Source organism: Cheilinus undulatus, linkage group 15 (assembly GCF_018320785.1).
Source record: "Cheilinus undulatus linkage group 15, ASM1832078v1, whole genome shotgun sequence".
In the NCBI taxonomy this organism is placed as follows: Eukaryota; Metazoa; Chordata; class Actinopteri; order Labriformes; family Labridae; genus Cheilinus; species Cheilinus undulatus.
In genome coordinates this window covers 8,035,634-8,056,701 of record NC_054879.1, presented here as the reverse complement: position 1 = coordinate 8,056,701, position 21,068 = coordinate 8,035,634, and the positions used below count along the sequence as shown (strand labels likewise).

At 39.1% G+C, this 21,068-nt stretch overlaps 1 protein-coding gene across 2 annotated transcripts in view; it reads right to left on the bottom strand.

Moving 5' to 3' along the window:
- Positions 1-2,769: 2,769 nt before the first annotated feature.
- traf3ip1 (TNF receptor-associated factor 3 interacting protein 1) overlaps positions 2,770-21,068 on the bottom strand; it is a 33,852-nt gene continuing 15,553 nt past the window's right edge. For both annotated transcript variants that reach the window (XM_041807348.1, XM_041807349.1), the window contains 2 exons: positions 7,074-7,291; positions 2,770-6,786 (listed from right to left, as the gene is read on the bottom strand). In XM_041807348.1, the coding sequence (XP_041663282.1) occupies positions 6,621-6,786; positions 7,074-7,291 (384 nt within the window). In that variant the 3' untranslated portion in view covers positions 2,770-6,620. The remainder of the gene's footprint in view (positions 6,787-7,073; positions 7,292-21,068) is intronic.

Sequence of the window (21,068 nt, the reverse complement as noted above, 5' to 3'; positions counted from 1 at the left end):
ACAGTAAGCAGCTCATATGACTAGTTACAACACTAAGTAGCCATTAAACAGTGCTTTAATTGAACCTTTTTAAAGATGGAGTGTAGCTAGTGCACCAGATTAAAGTTAATTAAAGCCATGCAGCTTTGCAGTTTGGCATAACAGTGGAAGGTAAAGTTGCTGATAAGCAGCATGATCCGATGAAAAATTCAATGGGAAAAACCAACTGAGGCTTTTTAAAGAGGCAGTCATGGCTTAAGCCACTCTAACTTTGAAGGACCCCAGAGTAAGAAAAGAAAAGGTGGTCAATAGAGCTGCCCTGTCCTGTGACTGTGCTGATTTTAATCCACCTGTTGAGTCTGAGGCCAGTTCTTTGCTGAAGCAGGTGTCCAGGCCTTCTGCAAAACGTCTTCAGCTAAATCTCTGACCTGCAGCACAAATACTCCGTCCAAACCTCGCTGGACAATTTTTGAAGGGTTGATTATGCTTTGTGTGGGTTACAGCTGGTTTTCAGGGAAAAGGTGCAGAAGTCAGACTCTTTGGGAGTGTAACTAGGCCTTGCCAGATGCCACAAAGAGCTCTACTAAAGTCCTCGAAGGAAAAAACAGCATCAGTTATTATCTTGCTCATAGTGGTGTGAAAACCAGCATAGATTTGGGTGTAAAAATCATCTTATAACAAAGTCCATGTGTGATTTATGAAACATGGGTATCTGGCAAATTTCAGTGTACAAATGAGGTCTGTTAGCTAAAAAACCTGCCTCTTAAGTAATACGCCTCTTTATATTCACAGTTCAGCTGGCTTCACCACCACAGTTTACAACATGGAGATACATAACATGACAAAAAGACTGCTCCCTTTATTGTGGTGTCAATTTTCAGGTTAGAGAAGTGAATGAAATTAAATATTTGTTGTTTTTCAGTCTTAAAATTGGCATTAAAGGGAATCACAAACACTGTGTGTGGAAGACTACTCCCATCCTCTCATGCACCTGCACTGCCTCGGCTCTGAGAGCTCCAGCTTTAGTAACGCTGGTGCTGGAGTCAGCGGCCCAAACAGGTAGTGCTCAGGACCATCATGGTCCACCACCACACCACAGTCTGCTTCAGAGGACTCTGGAGGGGAAAATCCTCCACCTCTAAAGATCGCTGAGGCAGAGGTGCTGCAGGACTCTGTGTCACTTTCTGGCAAGGGGAGTCACTGTCACTCCAGCCTCATCTGGAAAACCCTGTCCTTGTCCCCTCCCTCCTCTCAGTACCAAACTGCCCATTTTTGTGCATTTTTCAAAAGTCTGGAGTGGTCAGTTAGCTCTGAGCTGGGGGTTTACTTACACTTTAAAAGAAGCGGCTCGCACAAAGGAGGATACCAGCTGGTCCCCAGCCTGAAACTGTCCCAGACGGAGAAGAGAGTGGCTGTAACATGCAAGTTTTATCGATGTGAATTTAGGTTGTGAGGGAAAGACGGTGATACGCCAGTTTACAGCCAAGATCAAATGCTCTTTGAAAAATGACTGTTGGTGAGCCTTTAAAGAAATATTATTATTAAACATATTATGCAAAAATCACTTTTTCAGGCTTTTCCAACAAAAAATATGTGCCCCTGGCCTGTCCAATATTCCCCAAGAATTAGAAAAATCCATTCCTTCTCCCCCTCTCTTTCTCCACCTTTCAGATGATGTGGCTAAAACAAGCTGTTCTCAGATTTTCCCCTCATGATGTCATGTAGGGAGTAAGAACCGCTCCCAGGTTCGGTTGGCCCTCCCTGCTTGGAAGAAAGTTCTGTCCTCCTCCCCTGATCCTCCTCTCAGCTGCCAGCTGAGAGGGTACAATAAGTGACCTTTAAGAGATTTAAGAAAAAGCCTGAAAAGTTTCATAGGGTTAAAGAAATTAAGTGTTTATTATTCTATCTCTCTGCTGTTCTTGCCAAACATATCCATTTTAATTCTTAAATTTTAGAGCGCTGCCTCTGCCTTAACGCCTTCAGCCATGCATTGATGCTTAATTTTGCTCAAGGCACAGCAGCTTATTCAGTCTCTAGACATGCTGATAGACTGATATTTATCTGATATGAATTGTTTTGCGTTCTTTGTCAGCTCTTACACACACACACACTCCAGGTTAATCTAGTTAAGTAGTGAAACACTCCTCTTACCCATTAATCCCTTATCTCAGCAGTGACCCAACAGTTTTTGCTATTTAAGAACATTTAATGTATTTCCTCTCAAGTTTTATCTTTTTCTTAAAATAATAATCATGGTATTTACCAAAGTGACGTTACTGTGTACACTAAAAACATTTATGATTGTGGAAAGTAGCGTCTCTGTTTTTTAAAGTAAATTGATCAGAAAAATGTGCATTATTCAAATATAACAAAGAGAAAATCAGCTAAAATCTCATTCTGCTTAAAAAGCAATATTGCTCACAGGAGTTAGGTGTAATGTTAAAAAAAAATGCTGATAATCTATAACTGCCAGATTTACACTGCACAGCAAGTTCATACCGACTTGAAAATGTACATCCGTGAGCTGAAATCTGGAGTGGGATATGCGTACATCCTCAAGTCATGGTCAGACTGATAAATCTGTGCGTGAAAATGACCATACTCCAGAACTTCTACCATATTCACATTTGATAAATGAAGGCCAGTGAAACAGAAACAATACAAACCTCTCATTACGATTACATTATAAGGCTTTGAGACAGTAGCATTTAAACTTCTCAGTCACTACTTTTCCCTAAAAAAGACAAGAGACAAATGGTTATTGAAATGTAACAATTTATTTCACTCCACTACAAAATTATATAATTATTTAACTATAATACAATCTTCACATGTACAATATGTACAGTTAAAGTGAAATGGAGGCAATGATACAAATAGTTTACAGTGTAAATAGTGCGTTCATATCAGGTACAGTAACATTCAGGACTCATGCTTCCCAGAGTTTTGCAGACAAGAATTTAACTCCAAGGGTCGGGTACTGTTCACACTTGTAGGTGATGGACTAAACATAATACTGATATGAAAATTAAAGAAAAACCAGACTGAATAAGTTTGACTGTGAATAATAATAGTGAAAACCTAACAAACAGGGAAATTGGGAGTATTTTCTTTAAATATGTCCATGAAAGAGTTCCTCCTAATAAATAGTCAACACAATAAATTTCTGCACACTGGCTGTTTGACTATTTCAGCTGTTTCTAGCTATATTTATGTTTAATCTTTGTTAAAATAAATGCAGTTTTAGATAACTAACTGGTCTTCAAATGCAATGTTAGTGTATAAGCATGAAGCGTCATTTGTGATTCTTTTATGCTGTTTTATTCTTAAAAATGTCCTCTATTTTGATTTATGAAACTCACAGGCTATGCTGCTCCATCACACATAAAACCTGAGGGATTTTCCAGTTCTCCTGTCTCTGTTGAATATTCAACAGAATATTAAAAAAAAAATCAACATAAGGAAAAAGCAATGCTATGGTAGTGAAAAAACCATTTCTTCTGGACTGTCACATTTAGAGAATTCTAACTAGTTTTGTCACAACCTCCTATCATTAAATAAAGGGAAGTAAAGGATTACATTCATAAGTCCAACCAGGACAGCATGGCAAGTGTGTATTAATTCCCTGTAAATGATGGCAGTTATCATCCTCTGGTCTACAGATCTGCAGAGGAACCATCAGAGGTAGCAACTGCACTACACATCACAGTACGGTACATATAAACCACTTCTTTAGAACAATGACTGCATTTATAAAACAGTGACATGGGCCACAGTTACAGGTTTGCTTCTGTTGTTATATTTCATTAGACAATATTGGGCTGGAATTGTTGGGATTGTGAGGGAAACTGTGACAGTGCTTTCTGACTGGCATTTCCAACTCTTTAATCTTTAACTGCAGATATCAGCAAAGTATTGCTTCATATTGTCATACAGGCTACATCTGTTAAGCACATCAATTAAAGCCAAAATAAAGCTAGTAAAATAATGTCTTATTATTTCTAATCTATAAAGAAATGAAGGTGCTCACAAGAAGCAGACATCTGACCAAAACCTGACTGAATCTCATACCCATAGTAGAGACTAGTATTGTCACAATACCTGAATTTTAAATTTTGATATAATATGAGCTAAAATTAAACAATACAGATACCTGTTTTGATACCACAGCAATAAGAAATGATCTCCTGGATACCAAAACCTGCTTAATTTAACCTTATTATATTATTTTTTTCCCACATGCACATAAGAAAGGTTCACTGAGCAGTAACACATACCCAAAGATGACACTGTTTATGGTAATAAAAAGCAAAATAAATACAATTTTCCAAAAGAATAATGTATTCAGCATACCTAAAATCAAATATTTTCTCTGAGTTCTCTGGAAGAAACCAGCAGAAGTTTACGCAGTGACTCTGCCTTGTGTATTTTATTTGTTTTTTTTTCCATGTTGAGGTAATTTTAGGGGTATCAGTTTTTATGAAGAAGAATGACGCTGCTATTATTAGGATGTGCAGGAAAGCGTTTATGGACCACTAGACATCGCTGTCTCTCCCCTCTGTTCTCTTTCTGTCTTTAAAGATCCATGCATCTTTAAAAAGACGTTAGATAGACAGACTCAATAAAACATATTTGCTGAGCAGCTAATGAAAAGGTCAGCAAGGGTAGCGGCCAGAGCAGAGAGGCATGCTGCGTGTAGCATTAGTCAGCCTCAGTCAAACGAGTCCTGAATCTTCCTTCATGCCTCTGCAGAGGTTTTTGCTGTGTTTCTAGATCCTTTAGGAAACACTGAAGAAATTACATCTCTCTCCTTCTCACTGCTCTTTTATTAGCAACAGGACAACAGCACAGGCACTCATTTCATTGCCCATCACTGCGAGCACCCCCTCTGTTTGCATCTGTAGGTTGAAATATATATGCTTTTCTTAGGGGTGGGGAAAAAATATCAATACAGCACAGAATCGCAATATTTTGTCTGGTGATGTATCATATCATCCAGACCACCAAGTATCGATTCTTTCAAATTGATTGCTAATATGAACTGAAGTCTATGATAATGGAGAAATTAAAATCAATTGTTTGGACAATTGTTTGTCCGGTGAGGTCGGTAGAGGTGACGGTCATAGAGCATGAGAAAGTTAGTACAACAAACATGGCAGCACCAGGGGAAGGACATCAGGAAAAGAAGTAGGACACGAACAACATGGACATGACACATGGGGTTTGCAAGAAGTGCTACATGAAAATAAAATACTGTGAAAATATGAAAAACATGAGGGCAAGACTAATACTAAATCAGCCAAACAGTTGAAAAAAGTGGTATAAATCACAATATATTGTATCGCAATACTCACTGTATTGCGAAATGCGTAAAATCGCAATATCGAATCGTGACCCAAGAATCTTCATAATATTGTATCGTGGAGCCAATAGTGATTCCCATTCCTAGTATTTATGTGTAGCTGTGTGTATACACGTTATTTCTTTAAAATATTGGTACTTTCAGTACTCTCAAACATAAAAATAATAGATGTTGTTAAAGAAAATGGTATCGAAAAAGAATCAAAGTGTTGAAAAACTTGACATCCTTAAGAGAAACCTCTTGCAGTTGTGCCTGTATGTGATAGGATAAATGCTTGCTTTTTCTTCAAAGTCTGATACCTTTTGATATTATGCCTATTTATTTTACTCAGTGAGTCAATACGTTCAAGACCAGTGCTGGGTAGCGTTACTTTTAAATGTAACTCATCAGTAATGCGTTACCCCAACACTGTTCATGACATATGCTCAAACAATCACTGGTGCTGCACCACACCTAGCACCACAATCTAGAAGGGCATCAGAGGGGTCATAATCATGTAGTATTTTCGTCCATTAGGCCACCAGGACATGCCAAGAGTCGTGAAGTACAAATGTAGCAAATTTATTTGAACTTCTCTCCTATGATTAGCCAGCTGGATGTCAGACTGTGGTTGTGGGTGTAGTAATGCCAGCATGGCTACTCCAGCAAAACTAAGACGAGGAGCATTACTCCTCAAGGGAAACAGTAACGACTGCTTAATTTTGCCAATACAAAATTACAAAATTATTCCATAGTCTTTTATAGCCAGGTAACAAGAAATGAGGCAATGGAAGAAATCAAAATAATGTGCCAAACATTTATGAACTGTTTTTTCCACTAATATTTATTTAAAACTTTTCTGTATTGATTGCTGAGTGTACAGCAAATCGAACCGTTATGTATTTACTGTTGGAGTATTTGGAGTATATCTTCATGAATTGGGCATTAATTAGGACTATCTAGTCTAACATTCAAGTCATGGGCTGCACACCAGCTCGCTCTAAAAAGGCACTGTTATGGAAAAGGGGTATGATAAGTGTTACAAGCAGGAAGAAATATTTTGTTTGTTCTTTTAAATTGGGGCAAGCTTCATATTGAGCTTCTTTTAACCAACATCATCTAAATGATGCTGTCTGATATGTTTTTTGGGTCCATCTGTAACAAACCCCTTCAAAGTGCAGTATTTGGTCCTATCATCTCCAAAAAACAGTTCTTCCACCTTTATGAACAAGAAACTGTTCACCACTAAAACTTCAGTGCATTATTGACAAAGATTTTATGTCAGACTTTGTTTCTCACTTCAGTTTTTGGAAGCAAAGTTGATTCCAGCCAGCATTTTCTGAATTTTCTCTTCATTTTTTAGTATGTTGGCTTTTGATGCACAGTTCTTGTCCTGTTGGTCCTTGATGAGCTGCTCCAGCTCTGCTAGTTCTACCTTCAGAGGCTCCACAACCCTGTCAGTGGCTCTGCAGCAGAAACAAGCAGGAAAACACACACTTACAAAACCACAGAAGTAAAGACTAATTGCAAACAACAGTTTAAAAAATTAAAGAGAGAAAATGCCTACAGTTGAATACAAAGCTGCTACTTTAAAGCTATCTAACGTAACAATTGATTGTTAATTCTATTTTAAAAACTGATGTTGAATCTGAAGTGCTGAAATACCAAAATGCTTTAGGATGTGAGCTGGTGCTGGTAACAAGATAAAGACAACATATCACTGATAGGGTTTTTGCATATATCCCAAACCCACCTCTGCTCCTGCAGCAAAGCTTGTGCAAGTTCTTTGTTCTCCCTCCTCCAGGTGTTCAGCTCAGCCAGCATGGCGTCCATATCTTCTTGTATGTAGTCCATGATCTTGCCTAAAGGCAGAGTGCTGCGACAAACCGTCTGGGTGGATGAGCGGAGCCGCTCAATCTCTCGCGTCACCAGGTCCCGCTCTTTCTTCTGTGCTGCTTCTGACACCACATTCTGAAAGGGATTTAGTAGAAAAAATGAAAGTCTGAGCTTGATATTTTGGAGCCTTTAACTCTCAAAGAAATGCAAAGACATATCATTTGAATAATGAAGTGGTACTGAATTTCAGCCAAGGTCATTCTACACATTTTCATTAAAGCTATAGCCCGATCTAAAGCCGTGTTTCCATCAGGGGGTCCGGTTTGATTCGGTTTGGTATGGTTTGGTACGCTAAACCCCAAAATAGTTTGCGTTTCCAAAGACACCCGTGCTATCTTGGTGGGCGGGGCTGTGAAAGCATGCATGTAAAGTCAGAGACAGCGCGAGTCAGCTGTTCCAGCTGCAGAGTTAAAGAAAGGATGAGTGACAGAAATCAGTCGGGAATAAACATTAAACAGCTTTATTTCAGCTGAAAGTGCTTTAAAAAAAATAAGTACATCTTAATGATGTTAACCGCTGTCAGTACAGATCCTCAGCTGAGGGAATACGTGTATAGAGATGGTTTGAGTCGAAATGCTACGTTAATATGTGAATATATCTAGTCTAGAACAGTTTATATGACAAAATATGAAAGTTTAGAGCTGTACTGTGAGAATTCGCCGCATTCAAAATAAAGTAAAAGTTCAGCTGGTGTTAAAATCAAGCTAGATTAAGTCAGAAATCCGGGGTGCGCTGATCTCGTTTAAAAATAGTCTGCAGCCTGAAGTTTTACGAGCCTGTTAAACAACCACAGAGCGATGTTTTCACAGTTTATCTAACGTAGGACGTATATAATAACTAGTTACTGATGAGAATGAACTGTTCAAAGGCTTCGTATTCACAAAACTTATGCATTAATTTAGTTTCTCATCCATCGCGGATGGATCAGGCTGATGTGAGCCTTCAGGTTCTGTGTTCTTAAAATCATCCAGCTAAACGTCAGGAAACTTGATTTGTGGCCAGACATCAATATCCATAGACTAGGAAACAGTTTGGATCTTCGTCGAGTCCAAATATTTCCCATTTAGGCAGATATTGGTCCATTTTTCTTCTGTTTTCGCTCGCTTCTCACAGCAGACTTCCGTCTTTGAAGCCCGGAAGCGAGCAGCTGAGTCGCGCGCTGACGTGACGTCAGTGCAGCCCCTATTGTTGTGTGTGTAGCTCCACCTTTTTGGTACGGTTAGGTAAGATTGGCACCCCTACGGAGGGGTGCCGAAAAGTGGGACAGTACGGTTCGCTTTTATGGGACCCTTTCTCTATGGAAACGACAAAAAAAGCGTGCCGTCCCGCACAGAAATGAACCGAACTGCTCGGTGGAAACAACCTATAACAGTCCTAGGGTACCAGGTCATGTTGGCCCTAAAAATCTATTGTTTCATCATGTGTAGAGTCATAGTGAACAACAACCAAGATCCCATCAGAGATGGTTTGTTCTGTGATGTCAGTGACATTTATTATTCAATGGATATGTAATAGTCTATGTGGCGTGTCAGGTTATTAGCATCAAGCTAGTATATATTTTATCGTAAGGTTTGGATAGATAAATAAAAATAAAGTATAGCACCGTAAATATAGGATGATTTTTTAGTCGTTCTTCTGGGTGTAATCTAGCCCAGCCCTGCTTCCTTCCAACACCATCACATTGGTCAAAATTGATAGTGTCCCTCCATGTAGTCTATCATGTCTGTCAATAAGTCATGGCACAAATTTATGGCTCTTATAACCTTAACTGAGAAAATAATCATAGTAATTGAAAAAATGTGTAGTCTGCCATCTGCTTTAATCATTTCTACAACATACTGTAATGCCAATATAGACAGATAATTCTGTATTAATGCCCTGACAGAACATGATCAATATATTTACATAATGATGTTGCTTGTAGATTTTCTAGTTGCAGCTGGACCTATTTTGGTTTAGTTTGCACTGTTATGGTATTTTTGTTGACACCGAGTTCTAATACTCTTGCAAAGCAGGTGGATTTGCATGCCGCAATCTCTGTCATCAGGCAAGTCCATCTGGAAAAGCCACTGATACCCCTAAAATCCCCAACATTTGTGCCAAACCAAATCCGGTTCAGACCAATCAGCGTCATTTTAGGAGAACGAGACGGTAGCTATGGGTGGGGTTTAGTTGTGCTCCAATCTGTTTGCAACGGCTACCTCCAGTGTGGTGATAAGCTCAAATATAGTTCTAGTATTTCGTCAGCTTTACCACAACTGGACCATATTTCTGCATGAAATAAAGAATAAAACATCACTAAAGCTCTTCATGATGGGAAAGCTGCTTTCACTCGTCTGTCAACCTGCTTAGGGTTAGGGTTACAGTAGTTGTTATGTGAGTCGCTGTATGCAATGGCTGTTAGCAGAGTGGTGAGCTCGGACTTAGCCTCAACAGTTTTGTCAGAAGTGGGCAGTATTTCTTTGAGACAAGAGCAGAGAGCAACACTACAAGCTTTTCCTGACGGAAAAAATATTTTTGCTCATCTCCTGGTCTGCTTCAGCATGAGTTTGCAATAGTTACAGGTGGAGTTTGCCAGTATAACTAATGGCTGCTGCCTCGGTAGCAATTAGCTCGGATGTAGCTGTAGGAAAGCAACAGTTTAATCTAAACTGGACCATATTTCTTTCTAAAACAAGAGCAAAAAGCCACACCGAAAGTTTGTCCCGCATGTTTTTGCACATCTCCTGACTGGCCTTGGCATCAATTTTATTCACAAAGATGCATACTAAAGCCCGACCCGATATGGGATTTTTGGGGCCGATGCCTATACTGATACTGGGGGCTAGAAAAAAGCTGATATCCGACATATCAGTTGATAACCCATATATATCGGCTGATATATGAAATAAGAGCATTGATATACACAGGATATATACTGTACATGAACACAAATTCTTATATTTATATTATCTTTGTTTATTTCACAAAGATGCAACTTAGACAACTTTAAAACGCTGTATAATAGTCTTTTATTAGATAATGGTGGACATGTGAATATACAGTTGCATTTATTATTGTTTATTCTCTACTCCTGCGTCTCTACTCCTCTAAGCAGTAGAGATGCAACTGGTCGACTACATATCCCACAATGCTTTGCATGTCAACAAATATGGCTGCCCACTGAAGAAAGTCAAAGTACATGATTAAAAATGGTTTAAAAATGGATAAAAAAGGCACTTATTATCAGATGTAAAGCTGTGGATTTAATCTCCAAAGACCCCGAAAAGTCGCCAAAGTTCCGGGCTGGCTACAATGGCGTCCTTTAGAGCTATGGAGACATCGATGGTAGCAAACAAATGCAAGCAAAATGGTCAACTTTCAGAGGAAAAAAAGAGTATGTTCCTATGACTTAGGGTTCAAAAGTTATCAACGTTTTTATAAACTGTATCACGTATTATTGTATAGGACAACACTGTCCTCAGAGACTCTGGTAAGTCAGCCAAGTTCTAGGCTCACTAGAAAATGTTCTGTAAGAGCTACGAATGCTCTGAGACATGATTAGAAAGGCATGAAAGAGGGCTTTCACAGATCCGTGCCGCGTGGGCTCTAAGGGTTAATATATCAGCTACATATTGGCCAATGTTGATTAATCTGTGATACACTATAATCCGCCCGATTAATCGGCCTGCCAATCAATCGGTCGGGCTCTAATGCATACGTCATTTTGTCTTGTCCCTGTGATTGGCCTGTCACAAATGTAACACACAGAACAGTCTTCCAGTCACGTTCATAGAGTGTTTTGAGAAGTCCTGCCCTTCCTGATTTCTGTGGGAGCTTTTCCAGATGAATTTGAATACATCCATTCAATGGATATTTGAAACGAATGATCTGGCGTGTTAACCTTGCAAAGCAGATGGATACCCTGTTTCCGTGTTTCTCACTGGCAAATCCATCTTGCAAAGCTCCCGTCTGAACCGCTTGGGCCTGGTTAGAAAGTGACAGGACCAGTCAACATTGAGGGGCAGTACTTTTGGGTGTGACGGAGTCCTGACACAAGCGAGCAGCAACAAGAGGCTGTTCAGTTATGGCAGAAGACATTAGCCTGGATGCTGCTAAAGCGCCAGTTTTATCAGAACTGTACATATCTTAGTTAAAAGAAGAACAAAGAACAGCATTGAGTTTGGTTTTTGTTTTTTAAAAATGACTAAAGTCGTGTACTGACATGTCTACAGTCACCATGGTTTGCGTTATGAAGTTCTCAAAGGAGTTTACTCCTCTGTAGGGACTACGTCATGTTTTTTTGCTCTGATTGGCCCATAAAGATGTGACAGACAGAACGTTCATCCCATCATCCTCCAAGTTTTTTTTTTTTTTTTTCAAAGCCTCTGCCCTTTCCCAAACGCTGTCTATGAGTGGTTTACCATATGGCATGTCAGATTACTGGTGTGTCAAGTTGAAGTTCTAAAGCACCTTCTTAATTACAAAAAAGTGTTCACATTTATCTAGCTACTTCTCTTTACTGATAAAAAAGGTGCAGTAATGAAGAAAATGGAGGATGCACCCATCATGATGCACTGTGATATCAAACTGAATCATGAGACTAGTGAAGATGCACAGGTCTAGAAGAATGTCTAAGCTGGTATCTAAGGAATGATTCATTTAATTACATTGGCTTGTTCTTCTGGATCAAAGTCTTAACAGGCACTGAAATAAGCTTGCATGTTTCCATATAATCTGCAGCTTGATTAAAACTAAACAGTGTCAAACAGCTGTGTGAACACACACAACAATCACTTGTGCGTCCCTTGACCATAACATAATAAACCCTCTTTAGGAATTCTACCTTTGCCAGTAAAGTCTCAAATACCCAGAACCAGGGCAAAGCTACATTTAGCGGTTTAGGATTTCAAGGCTAAAAATGTTAGGCAGGAATTCTACCAACCTAGCTGTATATATAAAGATCAAACATACGACAGAATTGTGTCTGCCAAAGTAGGGGGACTGGTTGATGAAGGCCTCAGTGTATGGTGTGCGGCTGGAGGGGGGGTTTAACATATCCAAATTACACTCAGTCCCTTGATGGTTAGAAGGAGGGGAAGGTATCAAGGAAGGACCTCCCTTGGTAGGGAGCAAACCCAAGGATGTTTGCTCAGCTGGGCTACGCAAGGCCTCCAAGTGTGTAATGTGAAAGCACCACACATGCGAGAGCTAAGCAGAAGTTCAGCGACGCATACAGTGGACACACAGCCCCCACCCGCCTTCTTGGTCTTGTTTATTTTAGTAACAGGCTGTGGCAGTGGGGTTATTTTACTACAGTATTGAGTAACAACTACTACACTTATGCCTCCTTTCAAGTTCAACTCTCGGCACAATTTATTCTGTTTGGCTCCACAGATGGGAGCACCTGCCTTCCTAAGGCAGCAGGAACCATATTTGTGACAGTGTGTAAACTAAATGACAGCTTCCTGTTCAAAACACACACTCCCATCAAAGAGTCTGCTCGGGTAGCTGGCTGCATAAACTTGGCACAGCTGGGGCATATAACATTTTCCTTATCAAGACATCTCTTGAAACAAACCAAACAGAGAGGTAATTACAATCTAAGAAGGAAGATTGACAAGACAAGACCACACAGCAGAAATGACAACAAACAGCGTTATTCGCTGTCATTTCTTTACAGGAAGCAAGTACAAATTTCTGACAACCTCACTTTTTGTTACTTATTTGTGGGGATTTGGGAGAGTGAGGGTGAGAGACGCCTTGGTGCAGCAGTCCCCTGACAAGGTGGGTGGCTTTCCACTGGGCGCTGTGAACCCTGCAGCTAGACAAACACTCTACGGCTCATTCGGCCTGCCTGGCTGTGGTTTGGTCTGCACAGCGCAGACAGAACTCATGGCTTCAGTCTATTTGCCATCCCCCTTTGCTACCTCAGCCCCCCTCCCTCTCTCCTTCTCTGCTGGAAAATAAAAAACTTGGCATGAAAACATGACCCTTGGTTCGTGTGCACTCTGTCCGGGTGGATATAAATCACAGCGTTATGGAGGTCTCTGTCGTGGTCTATTACACCCGTGCACTCCTCTTTTTCTTTTTTTCTCACCCAGATCACAGAACAATATTTAGACGGGGTGACCACGGAGGATAGGAGGTGAGAGAGGAGGAAGGGGGAGGTCTTCCTATTATCTCTAACAACAATGAATGCTCAGGGCAATGGGGAGACACAGACATGGCTAGAGATAGAAAGGGCAGGTGGAAAGAAATACCTACAGTTTTTTATTGTAGAGAGAGGTCTTTATCTGCTGAAGCACATAACCTAAACCTGAACCTTAGAGAGATGTAAATCTTGCAGCATCTCATGATTCAGTTCACAATGGATTTTCAGTTCAAACTGACAAACTGCTGATTCACAACACATTCCCTACTCAAGGGTTTATACAGAAAATTTTAGATTAAACGTCACGCTTTTTAGGACCTTTATCAAGACCCTCTCAAAGTATTTTAAGACCCCACTGCATTTTTAATTTCTATCCAGTTACATTGGTGGCACACTTATGTGCATATTTTGAGACAATGGTAAGATAGAAATGTGACAATGTAGTCAAGAAAATATGTGTTTTTATAGTGCCGTCAAAAGATCAAAATTTTTAATCAGATTAATCACAGGGTTGCTGGGGATTAATTATGATTAATAATGATTAAATAACATTCATTTTTAATCTATATTAATCACTCAAATTTCCTATCAAGAGGGCCAGCGTGCTGTTTAGCGTCTTTCATATCGAGTTGGTTGGTCACTACCAGATCAACGGCCCATTTGTGCATGCTCGACGGTAACCCTACTTGAACAAACTGCCGAAATGCTTGCCAGCGATGTTTCAGGGATTTTGAATCAATCTGCACAGTAGATGGGTTAATTGCGTTAAAATTTTTAATCAGATTAATCATGATGATGGATTAATCCGCATTAACGTGTTTATTTTGACAGCCCTAGTTTGTTATCATAGTATGCAAATAATGCTTCTTTGAGATGCTAGCAAGTGCTCTGTGGTAGTATTAATACTCTAGGGAAAAGCTGCATTTTTCTGTAAAAACCTTCAATAAAACTAATCAGCCAAAACCTAAGCTGACACCTTCCCACCACTTCTGAGAAAACCTCAATTAACCTACCTATACATGCACACATCACACAGTTAACTTGCTCAGGACAAAACGGAGCTTAAAGGTTGCACTGATAGCTCAATGGGCAAGAACATAAACAATCCTGCTGACTGACATCTGATCCGGTTGAGTTCCATCAGAACTAAATTCAAGACCTTATGGTCTTTTGCATTTAAGACTTTTTTTTTAAGTTTTAATTTTTGATTCATTGATTTATCAACTTGTAATACTTTTTACTTTGCATAAAACCTGTATTCATATAAAGAGGTACTTATATCAGAATCTACTCCAGTCTGCACTAAGGAGCTGTATTCAAGGTTCCTACTCACTTCGAAAATTCCAATCCGAGACTTTTTAATAACTTTTTAGGACCCGAATTCAGAAAAACTAATACCCCCTTTTGCAGCAAAAGGTCAAAAATGAAAGCCACACAAGATTTTTCAGTACACCTGGGCCAAGGGCCTGCTGAATTTGCTGATTGAATAGGCTACACTGTTTATGAAATATCAAGTAGTACTGAAAAAGCAGGATTTGTTGGTTATAATCTCTCAAATTTGCTTATTTTTGGCATATTTGATGCCTCTATTTAATAAATATATTATAAAGTAGGGGTGTAATGGTAGAGGAAAATTTCAGTTTGGTATGTACCTCAGTTTTGAAGTCATGGTTCGGTACGTTTTTAAGTACGGTGATTAAAGGGAATAAATAACAGAATTTATTAGAATTTTTTTTAAATTATATCAAAATAAATAGGCTGAATAAATTACATTCAAATCATTAATAATGCTGCAACCTCCTTCCAAAAGGTCTTCAATTAATAAAAATATTAATGTATAGATACATTTTTGAATTACTAGGTTATTTTCATTGATATAGACATATTTATACCCAGTCTTTACACACTAAAATTTCCCAGCCAACTTGAGGGCATCATCACACAACCGTAAGTTATCTTGTTAAGTATGCTAACTAGCGTCTATCCTACCGATTTCAACATAGACTTCAGCACTGGATTATAGTTTTAACCAGTGGGACCTACTACAATGTTTGGGAGAACTTTTTACATCCCATCTTGGCAGACAAAGAGGTTAGAGCTGCGTGAAATCTGAGGACAACTTTACCTATGACGCAGCTGCAGACATGATGGAGTCCCCTCTCTCCATCCTCCAAGGCTGACAGTTGAAGGTACTGCATTTAAAATTAATTTGATGCACAAAACCAAAGCAGCACTTTTATAATAAAAAGATCTTAATCATAGGAAATTCATAACCGGCTGGTGAGACTTCTTGTTGTTCCTCCTTGTTACAGTAATGTTCTTGTTCGAGTGGAGCCTTTTCAAATGCTCTGACTGATCAGCTGGATGACATGCTGTCAGCGACACTGCAGAATAATGTCAGGGCTATTGTTGTTGTCTTTGTCCACTCTTGTATTTTACTGGGAAACGAAGTGTTCCTAAACAGGACACTTTTATCTGGGAATATTCAGGCTGTTGCTGTCGTTTGCTGTGGTTGTGTGGTTGCCAGAACAGTGTGACAGTGAGTTTTTCTTTGTTTTTTTGTCTGTGTATGAGCTTTGTTCAACATGTATCCGTCCGGTACACGTCTGTACCGTACTGAGAGGCCCATACAGATACAGTAAATACACGTACCTTTACACAGCTACTAAAAAGTGATCTTTATCATAAAACAATTTAGCAGGTTTACTAAGCTGATTCTAAATTAAAAAGAACTACAAAAATATTTTTTAGGACTTTTCATGGTCTTTTAAAAGTCCGACTTCAGATTTTTTTTAAGACTTTCAAGGATCCACAGCAACCCTTTGTTATTTTCATTTGACACTGAAAAGCTTAGTAAAATGCATACAGGACTTTTTAAGCATATTTGTAGCCTTTTATCAGCTAATTTCAAGGACATAAAAACAGAGGAAAGTGGAGTAATTAGCACTCAAGTTACAAAATAATTTAACATTAATGAAATTAGGCTGCTACAAACTTATGCGAATTTTTTTTGTAAAAAAAGTGATGATAAATCACTAATGTAGTTGGAAATGGTAGAGCAAGTTTGCTGTGCTCAAGATATCATGAAATGGTGTGACAATACACTCAGGATGTAATAAAGTATATTTAAAAACTTATTATTTTTAAGACATTTTTAATTGATTCAGTCATAGAAATTAATATTTGTTGTTCTGATGTGAATCAACTTTTTCCAGGATTTTCCTATTTGCATCAGCATTGTATTTTTGTTGGATAGCAACAACCTAGTTGAGCTTAAATAGTTTATTTTGACTGTAAATTCTGAGCTGGGACATTCAGTTCAGTAGGGAGACAACAGAATGAAGTCTTCATGGACGTGTTCAAACACTGCAGGGTACACCACAATGTTTTATTCAGACATTCATGCCTAATCAGCTTAATTAGGAAATGCGTGCAAAAATGTGATTTATGGGCTGTTTATTAGGATTTTCTGAGGCAAGAGGAAAACATTCTTCAAAGTATCCACTGACATGAAAAATGGGCCGCATACAGAGAACCTGTCAGCGGCGGACAAACCTCCAGGGTATCATTAGCTGGGAAAATAATTTAGACACTAGTTGATGGCAAGAAATCGGCTTTGGCTTATTTAATTTATTTGCTCATTAATGTGCAATAATTAGATTCCCTTATGGTCAAAATAAAAGGAAGAGAGACAAATAAGCAAAACTTTGTTAAAGGGCCATCCCCCGCAATCAAGATAAATCATCTTAAGTTCACATTTAAAGTAGCTACATCAGCAGAAAGAAGCAAAAATGGACAAACAGGATTTGTTGAATGCTGCATAGATCATTGAATACTTCAAAGAACAGCAATAAAATTTCTGGGAACAATTCTACAGGCTACTGGTGTCCATTTAAAGACACCCGTGCACATCCTGATGGCTTAACAATGTGTCCCTGTAGAAGATCACAGAGGTGAGCCAGGAAGTGGAGCATAGGATGAGAACTGGCTCTGGAATTGTTCATGAGCTTCCTTTCCATTTTTCATGGAAGGCAATTTTAAAGTTTAGATAGATCATAAAAATAACTTGGAGTCAGTGAAGTGAAGAGAAAAGCCTGCAGCCAATGAGGTTACAGGATGTTGTTGTAAGGTCTCTGTTGCCCCTTTGGGAGACCAGTGAGATCACGACCCTGGACTACAGGGGAAACTGAAAGGAAACTTCATAGGGGACCAGTGGCTTGCTTTAGTACTTAAAATTCAAATGGTTTTTTTTTAAACATGATAATTTATCATTCATTAATTCTCATATAAAAAGGTAAGTCAGAGGGTTTTGTAGATATGACTTCTGCTGAAACCAAACTGTTGAATAAAGGTTTAGGCGGGGTTTGATAACACATTGTGGGTGCTGTAGGTGGGCACTCTTTAAAAACCTGACCAAATTCTTACCACGAGTCAAAAAGACCTTACAAAAGTGATATGACTAATGGAATGCCACAGGGCCATTTCCTTGTGTTTCTACAAAAAGCTCTGGATGTTTATGAAGACACAGAGGTCTGCAGAGAGGAGTATTTATTTTCTTGACAATTCTGCAGAGAGTATTCTGGCCCTTCTCCTCCATGACTCTCACTCAACAGCCATCCATTTGTATGCCACAGGGTTTATTTATACATTACAAGCCTTCATCAAGGCTAATTTGATGGGGGTAAAGAAAAGGGGGGAAAGAGTACACAAAAATTCTTATGAAAACGCAGCTGCTGCAAGGGGCAGATCCTGTCTAAATAAAAAGAGAAGTATCTTGGAATAATATACAATACTGCTGAAGGGTCATGAGCAAGGTCATCCCCATAAATAAGAGAAAATTCTTCAGTCACACACAATGTGAAGGGACAAGGCAAAATACAGTCATTGGACTGTTGGAGAATTACTGTTATTCACATCAGTGCAGCAAAGGGGAAGCTGAGCACTGGCATTAACAATAGCAAAAGCTAACTCAGAAATGTGAAAGAACATAAATTAAGAATGTGTATGATAACAGTAATTTAATAAAATAAACAAATAGTCCAAAGGCCAGTGTTTTTTAACTGAACATGATATTCTATATGAACCAGGGATGTTTGTGACTCATTCAGACAGTGTTTTTTTAAACTTTGGTGTTTAAGAAAATGAATAGCGGCAGCTGAAATTTCAAACCTGTCATACCACATAGAATGAGGAAGCCCAATATTTACATTTTTAACCCTGCGTGTTTTGCCATAATTACAAGAAGAAAAAAAAGATTCCATTAAGCTGACCTCTCCACCCTTTCATGTCTGGAAGGAAGTCATTATAGTTCTTTATACAGCTGACGAGGCAAGGCCAATAATGATGGAGGGCTAGACTGAAGAGGTCCTATGTGCAGCATACTTTCTCTCAGCTTCCTGTGAAGACCATGCAGGATACTCTGAAATGAGGTTTGAAACTGAGAAGGCTGCATTAAGAAAATTATGATAAACTCTACAAGGCGGTGCTCATGTTTCTCAAAGGGAAACAGCTTCAGTGTTGTCCTAGGGGTGTTTTTGTTGAAGGATGTTTGTTGAACTTAATGCTATCCAGTAATTTCAAGAAAGGAGTTGATATGAGTTTGGGCTGAGCAATAAATATAATATACCAATAAATATCCAAATAAGATACAGGATATTATATTGTTTTATCAATATAGTTTATGCTAATTCAAAAAAATAAAAAGGCCTTGTGCTCAGTAAAAAAGATTCTTTCCAGTACAAACAACTCCATTTTGTTATATCTATGCATGGATCCTATTGTACAGTGCTATCCCTGTACAATACCACATGTATGAACATGTCTGTCAATGCAAATTCTGTACAATAGGGCTATGTGCAATAATACCAGCACTTTCAATAGACAGGCCATGGGCAAATGTACAATTTCCACAAGCACATTTCTAATCATGTGCAATACATCAGCACTTTAGCACTTTACCATCTGCCTTACGCACTTTAACTGTAATGGTTACTTTATTCCTGGTCAGTCTTAAGCACAGTCATACAGCGCCCTCCTGTATAGTTAAATATGGGTCTTTGTATATTAATGTGCTGTTCATGTTGTTTGGGCTCTGCATGTTGTCTGATTTTGTGCGCATGGTTTATTTTTCATGCGAAGATGCTTGATGTACACTTTTATATGCATACCATCAACCTGCCAGGGACTACGGATGGAAATTAGCCTATGGCTACAATCTGGCACATTGTGCATAACCATGTTCATTAATGTGGACTGTCCCCTATAAAAACTAAATACATAAATAAAATAAATAAGTAACAGTAATATGCTTATTGAACACAATATAATCAAGTTAAAACAATCAGTCTAAATGGGAAAACATCGATAGATGTATCTTCTTTTACCTGAGGAGCATTTTTATTCATTTTTATTCTAGTATAAATGGTATTCATTGAGTTTTGGAAATAAAAAATCTAATTAAAAAAAACTATTTGTCATTTATCACAAATGGGTAGCTTTTAATCATGTAATTTATTACATGTACATGCTGGTATGTGCTGCAGGCTGATAAAAAAGTGCCTTTGACATTTAGCCCATGTAGATTTAACTTAGAGCTAAGGATGCACAGATCCATCCATTTTTGATATCACTTATCCTGTTCAGGGTCACGTGGGGCTGGAGCTTATCCCAGCTAGCATTGGGCGAGAGGCGGGGTACACCCTGGACTGGTCACCAGTCAATCGCAGAGCTGACATATAGGGACAGACAACCAGGCATGCTCACAATCACACCTACAGCCAATCTAGAGTCACTAGTTAATCTAACTAGCATGTCTTTGGAGGTGGGAGGAAGCCTAAGCAACTGGAGAGAACCCACTTATGTGTGGGGAGACCGTGCAAACTCAGCGCAGAAAGGCACCAGGAACCTTCTTGATGTGAGACCCATCAAGGTGGTATGCCCGTGCTAACCCATGAACCACCGAGTAGCCCTCAGATGCACAGATGCATCGGTTTAACTTTAGTATTGGCCAATATCAGCCCTTTGGAAAAATAACCATCAGCAAATAAGGTAGTTATGAGCTGATGTCAATAACATTGCTTATCTGTTGTGTCCTATCAATTTAGGGCCGGCATTTAGCCCAACTCACTGCTTATTTAGAGATGAGCTTTACTTTTGGTCAGAAAATGTGACCTGTTGGACAAACTCCAACCTGATCACAGCTGATTTCATGGTCAGACGTGAGGGAAAATGTTGGTATAGAGGAAAAAACAGTGGCACTGTCATTTTTTTTTTTTTACTTAAAAAAGGCAAGATACATTGGGAATTGTCATTCAGCTACATAATATCCAGATACCTCTTTTGAACCTTATTAGCCAGCCCAAAATATGAGCAGATAAAAGTAAAATCTACTTAAAGCACACACTTCATTGAATTTCTGACAGGCAAACTCAGCTCTCTGGTGGCTACACTGCCTGGACTTCAGGTGTGAGTTACGAGGGATGATGTCTGAGGCTGCATTTAGGAGGGGATAGATCAGGGGCCTTTCTGCATGAATGACAGTCCAAAACAGTTCATCCATCAGAGTCAGGGTGGTCAGTGAGGAAGGGATGCTGGGAGGGCATGCTTCAATGCAGAGGACCACCCAAAGCAGACAGTGTACGCCACCTCACACCACGGAGTACAGACCAAACTGTAAGCTTCACACTGATTCACACTAAAACAAATGATTTAAGATGTCTC